At 43.8% G+C, this 7,271-nt stretch overlaps 1 protein-coding gene across 1 annotated transcript; it reads left to right on the top strand.

The window, feature by feature from the left end:
* Nucleotides 1–4,253: 4,253 nt before the first annotated feature.
* Nucleotides 4,254–5,692, top strand: LOC138887894 (uncharacterized). Its single transcript, XM_070169685.1, has 2 exons — nucleotides 4,254–4,815; nucleotides 4,971–5,692. Exons 1-2 carry the CDS (start codon nucleotides 4,254–4,256, stop codon nucleotides 5,690–5,692), a joined length of 1,284 nt encoding a protein of 427 aa, XP_070025786.1.
* The last annotated feature ends 1,579 nt before the right edge of the window (nucleotides 5,693–7,271 follow it).

The raw sequence follows: 7,271 nt of genomic DNA, 5'->3' as shown, positions 1-7,271 counted from the left end.
GACTTAGGCCATTTATTTCATTTCACTTCTACACTTGGGCGATTTGGGAGTTTTTAAAGAGAGGATTTCAACCTAGCATTGTGAGTTCCGGATCTTTCGGTTTCAAATTGAGGGTTTGGGTACGTTCTTGGTGTTGGAAGTGCACTTTGGAGCGAGGATCTGAGGCATGTACATCTGGTTACCAGTCTGGTGTGCATTCTTGAGCAGTGTCCTAGACTTCCATGGTGAGATGCTCCCTTCCTGTGTCGTTCAGCAACATGATGGAGTCTCTCTTTATTTTGGCTGTCTATTCTATTTCAGACAGTAGGATAGATTTATTCTTTTGTATATTCTACTAGTTGCCCGTAAACTTGTGACACCAGGTCCTGGCACACACATTAGTAGACTATTCTTTTGGGAATTGTATAACTATTTTCGTACATTGCTAATTATCATATGTTTTCAACTTCAAATTTAAAAATTTCTGTATTTGTTTTAGTAAATTTAAAATGAGAACTTATTGTAACGACCCTGTCATTCGTTCTGAGAGTTATAGCCCCATTTTCCCCATATGCTTATTTATGTGTTGTTCAGCTATGTTAAGTTGTATCGAGTTGGTAGGTTTGGATTCGGAGAAGTGGAGTGAATTGATCACTTAGTCTCTTAGTTAGAAAGTTAAGTTAGAAAAGTCAATCGGAAGTTGACTTATGAGTAATTGAATTCGAATTTGGATTTTTATGATTCGGTTAGGTTCTTTGGGTGATTTTAGACTTAGGAGTGTGTCTGGAATAAAATTTGGAGGTCCGTGGTAGAATTAGGCTTGAATTGGCGAAAGTTGAAAATTTAGAAATTCTTAGGCTTGAATTCGAGGTTGATTTGGTGTTATTTTGGGTGTTACGGAGGTTCGACTAAGTTCAGGTAGTGATATATGACTTGTTGGAATTATTGGTTGAGGTCCCGTGGGTCACGAGTGAGTTTCGGATAGGTTTGGGTTGTGTTGCGCTCGTTTTTCTTATGTTTCGATGTCGTTTCTTCAAGCATAAATGATATCATATTGAATAAATGAGCTCCGATTTCTTTTTTTTTATTGAAGCATTAGATCTGTATCGTAATTACGGACTCGTAGCAAAAAGAATCGTCGAATTTGGACATCGTATGAGAATTTTATGGTCATTTTACTAAGAATTAGGTTGCCAGATTTTTCAGAGTAATTACGAAATTGTCACTGACGGCGTATTTAAAAATCTACACTATTTGCAAATATTGAAGCCAACATATCTCATTCATTATAAGGTCAAATGGTGTGATTCAAAAGTCTAACTTAACTAGAATTTCACAAAGAATCCATTAGAGGCATAAAAAGTGAGTTTTGAGATCATTTGGCATGAGAAACGAGGCAGAATAACTGGCAGAAAAATATATAAAATAAGGGTTTGTTCATTCGATCATATTTTGAGTTGGGGAGCTCGGATTTGGACGATTTTGGAGGCGATTTTCACCATATAGATTGGGGTAAGTGTTCTCTACTCGGTTTTGGTTATATTTCATGAATTCATCATCATTTTTGGGATTTGATTGATGATTTCAAAGCGAAATTAAGGGAGTTGGGTTTGAGTTTTGGAGAGTTTTAAGTGAGGATTTGAGGGACCAAACGGAGTCCAATTTTGATAAATTTTATATGATTAGACTCGCGAAAGAACGAGGTTTATTATTCTACCATTTTTTATTGATTCCGAGATGTGGGCTCGGGGCCGAATTTTGGCCGATTTCTGGCATATTTTGTAGTTTGTATTGTGGAATTCAATTTTTTAGCACATGGTGATGGTATTAATCTGATTATGGTTAGATTTGGAGCTTTTGGAGATCGATTCCAGAGACGAGGGCATCCCGAAGTAGGATTTTATGCGGTTGAGGTAAGTAACAGTTTTAACTCTGACTTTGAGGGTATAAATCCGGAGAATTTGATATCATGTGATTGTTTGGAGGTGATACCCATACTAGGTGACGAGCGTGTGAGTGTATACCTCGAGGGATTGAGACTCGGTCCGTCCCGTGAGACTGCAAGGCCTAATAGCTATTATTTGTGGTTATGTGTTTACTTGTTGTTGAACTTGTTTGCCTTCATGTTAGAGATCATGCTTAGGCTTTATTCTTGCTCACATTATTTGTACTCAGTCATAGAAATTATTGTACATGTTTACCTCAGTCTCTATTATTTGTTAATATGATGTGATACTTGATGTGGGTTGTGTTCCCTTATTTGTTGACGATGGTGAGGCTAGTGAGGTACATTACTGAGTGAGGCCGAGGGCCTGGTTGTGAGGATATTAATACCATAGCACGTGAGTTGTCCGCATAGCACGTGAGTTGACCATACAGATTCAGGTATCGATATGATGGCCTGGGTGTGAGGATATTAATACCATAGCGCGTGAGTTGACCGTGCGGGTCCAGGTATTTATACCATAGCGCGTGAGTTGTCCGCGTAGCATGTGAGTTGACCGTGTGAATCCAGGTATTGATATGGTAGCACGTGAGTTGTCCGTGCTTAGCGCTTGGGCTTTGGGAGCCCCTCTGGAGTCTGTATACACCCCCAGTGATCACAGAGTGTTGAGTGTATTGAGTGTTGAGTGCTGAGTGATAGAGTGACATTGTTGTGAAGTTGCATTTACTTTTGTTGTTGCTGCATTTTTCTATTAAATTTCTTTGTGGTATTTACTAAGTTATGGAATTTACCTGTTTATCCATGTTTATTTTTTAAAAAATTGTGAAAATAAATAATTGGACTATTTTGCTTAGCTCGTCACTATTGCTCTTAGTTATTTCTGTTACTACTGAGTTGGTTGTACTCATACTACACCCTCCACTTTATGTGCATATCCAGGTGAGTTAGAGAGCGGCGATCGTTGATTTTAGGCCGGCTATCTGTGGAGATTGCATGGTAGCTGCCAGCATCCGCAAGACCTTGTTACTCCTTTTGTTATTTCTTATTTTGGACAGTTAGACAGTTATATTTCTTAGTTCATAGTTTTAGACACTCATGACTTAGTGACACCCCAATGTTTGGGACTCGTTTTCGTATTTTATATTAATTGTATTTAGAGTTGGTTTAGTTTATCAGGAATTAAATTATTGGAAATGTTTTATTAAATTCTTATAATCAAATAAGTAGTAATATTTTGGGAATAGGCTTGCCTTGTAACACGATAGGCACCATCACGACCATGGTTAGATTTTGGGTCGTGACACTTATTAATACTTTCGTGTTGGCTTGTCTGACAAGGGTGTTGGGCGCCATCATGACCTATAGTGGAATTGGGTTGTGACAACATGGTATCAGAGCACTAGGTTCACGTAGGTCTCACAAGTCATGGGCAAACCTAATAGAGTCTTGCGGATCGGTACAGAGACGTTTGTATTTATCTTCGACATGCTATAGGGTGTTAGGAAAACTACTCTTTATTCATTTCCTATCGTGTAGTGGTTGGTATACTAAATTCCCCTCTTTTATTCTCTCACAGATGGTGAGGACACGCACGATTGATGTTCCCGACCCGGGAGGAGCTGCTCCCCCCATTGCTAAAGGCCAAGGGCAGAGGCCGGGAAAGGGCATCGGCCTGAGGTAGGGGATGAGGGCGTCCCAGAGCTATCCTATTAGCACTACGAGCAGATCCTATGGGAGATCCTATCGTTGAAGAGAAGGGCGAGTTGCCCGTAGCCGAGCCTACCCCGACAGACTTTATGACAGCACCAGGTTTCTAGGAGATCATAGGTTGTATGTTGCGGTTCATGGATACCATGACTTGGGCTGGTTTATTTCCAGCAGATCCAGCTACATCACAGGCAGGAGGGGGAGTATAGACCCCTAATGCTCAGGCTCCTGGTCATGCAGCTGCAGTGTATCAGTCTTCGGGTGCACTACCCGCAGATGGGGCTCAGCCAGTTGCTGCAGTGGTGCCTTAGCCCAGACCAGCTACGGATGGTGACCCACACAAGTTATTGGACAGATGGACTGACTTCACCCTCCTGTCTTCAGGGGTGAGCGTCATGTGGATGCCTAGGACTTCATAGATAGGTGTAGGGACAGACTGCACAACATGAGGATATTGGAGTCGCATGTGGTTGACTTCACTACTTTTCAGCTGGAGGGCAAGGCCCGTAGATGGTGGCAGTTTTATGTTCTTGGCAGGCCAACAGGTTCTTCTCCCCTCACTTGGGGTCAATTCACATAGTTATTCTTAGATAGGTATATTCCACTCTCTGAGAGGGAAGAGATGCGGTATCAGTTTGAGCATCTTGAGCAGGGTCAGATGTCTGTGACCGATTATGAGGCGGGATTTTCTGAGTTGTCTCGCCATGCACTCATGATACTTTCCATGGATGTAGAGAGAGTGCGGAGATTTGTTGCGGGGTTGCACCCCGATATTCGAGCTAGCATGGCCCGAGAGGTGGAGATGGGTACTGAGTATCAGCTAGTGGTGGAGATTACTCGCAGGATTGACGGTTATCGCCAGAGGGGTAGAGAGCAGTTTCAACAGGACAAGAGGGCTCGGTATTCTGGAGGGTTCATAGGTGCCCCAACTAGGGGTAGGGGGAACACCGGGAGGGGTCAGCCCAACATGCCCCCGTATTCAGCACCACCACTACCTCCCCGAGGTGCTCTAGTGAGACCTTATTTCAGCGCGATGCCGGAGAGTTCTTACCGTCCACCAGCTATTCAGGGTTCCTCCGGTGGGTATTCTGGTCATCAGGGTTCTTCTAATGCTTACTTTAGTGTCATGCCAGAGAGTTCATATCGCCCACCAGCCATTCAGGGTTCTTCTAGTGGATATTCGGGTCAACAGGCTTAGACTTCAGGGCAGCAGGCAATAGTGCTGAGGGGTTGCTATGAGTGTGGAGATCCGGGTCACATGAAGAGGACCTGCCCCAGACTTCGGGGCAAGGTAGTACAGCAGGGTCAACAGCCTATGATTTCAGCACTGGTTGCTCAGCCTCTCAAAGGCGGGGACAGACAGGTAGAGGTCGTCCCAGAGGTGGAGGCCAAGTAGGGAGAGTTCAGCCAGCTACTGCTCAGTTAGGTGGAAGACAGCCAACTGGCGCCCCAACCAGATTCTATGCCCTTCCGGCTAGGCCAGATGCATTGGCCTCAGATGTCATCATCAAAGGTATTATTTCCATCTACGGTAGAGATGCTTCGGTATTATATGATCCAAGGTCTACCTATTCGTATGTATCATCTCTGTTTGCTCGTTTCCCGGTTATTCCTCCTGCGCCTTTGGACACTCCTATTCATGTGTCCATTCCTGTAGGTGATTTTGTGGTTGTGGATCGGATCTACCGGTCCTGTATGGTCACATTCTGTGGTTTCGAGATGAGAGAGGATCTCCTGTTGCTTGATATGATCGACTTTGAGATCATTCTGGGCATGGATTGGTTATCTCCATATCACGCCATCCTAGATTGCCATGCCAAGACTGTTACATTAGTAATGCTAGGGTTGCCAAGGTTGGAGTGGAAGGATTCAACAGTTGATACATCTAGTCGGGTTATCTCTTTCCTGAAGGCTCGGTATATGGTCGAGAAGGGGTGTGTGGCTTATCTAGCTTATGTTTGGGACACCAGCGCAGAGTCTCCGATGATTGATTCAGTTCCAGTAGTTCGGGAGTTCGCCTATGTGTTTCCTTCTGATCTTCCTGGCATGCCCGGATCATGATATTGATTTTTGTATTGATTTGGCTCCAAGCACCCAGCCTATATCTATTCCACCGTACCATATGGCTCCGAAGGAGTTGAAGGAGAAGCTTGAGGAGTTGTTAGCAAAGGGGTTTGTTAGACCCAGTGTATCGCCTTGGGGTGCACCAGTGTTATTTGTGAAGAAGAAAGACGGGACTATGCGGATGTGCATTGATTACCGTCAGTTGAACAACTTCACCATCAAGAACAAGTATCCGCTGCCTCATATCGATGATTTTTTGACCAGTTGCAGGGTGCTAGGGTGTTCTATAAGATCAACTTGAGGTTAGGGTACCATCAGTTGAAGATTCGGGACTCGGATGTTCTGAAGACTACATTCCGGACTAGATATGGCCATTATGCATTTCTAGTGATGTCCTTTGGTTTGACTAATGCCCTAGCAGCATTTATGGACTTGATGAACCGGGTGTTCAGGCCTTATATTGATTCCTTTGTCATCGTTTTCATTGACGACATCTTGATATACTCACGTAGCATGGGGAGCACGAGCAGCATTTGAGAGTAGTGCTTCAGACCTTACGAGAGCAAAAGCTATATGCTAAGTTCTCCAAGTGTGAGTTTTGGCTAGAGTTGGTGGCATTCTTGGGGCATGTGGTGTTAGGAGAGGGTACTAAGGTGGATCCCAAGAAGATTGAGGCAGTTCAGAGTTGGCCACGTCCTACTTCAGTGACCGAGATCAGGAGTTTCCTGGGGTTAACAAGCTATTATAGATGATTTGTGCAGGGTTTTTCATCTATTGCATCACCTCTAACTAGATTGACCCAGAAGGGTGCTCCCTTCCATTGGTCCGATGATTGTGAGGCGAGATTTTAGAAGCTTAAGACAGCTTTGACTACAGCACATGTTCTTGTATTGCCTTCCGGTTCAGGGTTGTATACTACATATTGCGACGCTTCGTGCGTTGGATTGGGGTGTGTATTGATGTAGGAGGGGCGAGTTATTGCATATGCTTCACGTCAGCTGAAGATCCATGAGAAGAATTATCATGTGCGCGATTTGGAGTCGGCTGCGATTGTTCATGCTCTTAAGATATGGAGGCATTATCTGTATGGAGTGTCATGTGAGGTTTATACTGATCATTGCAGCTTACAACATTTGTTCAAGCAGAGAGATCTCAATTTGAGGCAGCGTAGATGGCTTGAGTTACTGAAGGATTATGACATCACCATTCTTTATCATCCGGGCAAGGCAAATGAGGTCGCGGATGCCTTAAGCAAGAAAACAGAGAGTATGGGTAGCTTGGCATTCATTCTAGTAGAGGAGAGGCCACTAGCTTTGGACATTCAGTACTTGGCTAACAAACTTGTGAGGTTGGATATTTCAGAGCCCAGCCAATTTCTTGCGTGCGTTGTTGCTCAGTCTTTATTATTGGGGCAGATCAAGGCCCGAAAGTTCGATGATCCATATTTGGCGATTCTCAGAGAGATAGTGATTTAGGGTAGTGCTAGGGAGGTTTCTATTGGCGAAGATGGTATTTTGCGACTCTAGGGTTGCCTATGTGTTCCTAATGTTGATGGTCTGAGGGAGAGGATACTAGA

The sequence above is a fragment of the Nicotiana sylvestris genome, chromosome 3, assembly GCF_000393655.2.
Source record: "Nicotiana sylvestris chromosome 3, ASM39365v2, whole genome shotgun sequence".
Taxonomy (NCBI): Eukaryota; Viridiplantae; Streptophyta; class Magnoliopsida; order Solanales; family Solanaceae; genus Nicotiana; species Nicotiana sylvestris.
The sequence above is the reverse complement of the archived record's forward strand: the minus strand, read 5'-3'. Positions and strand labels throughout refer to the sequence as shown.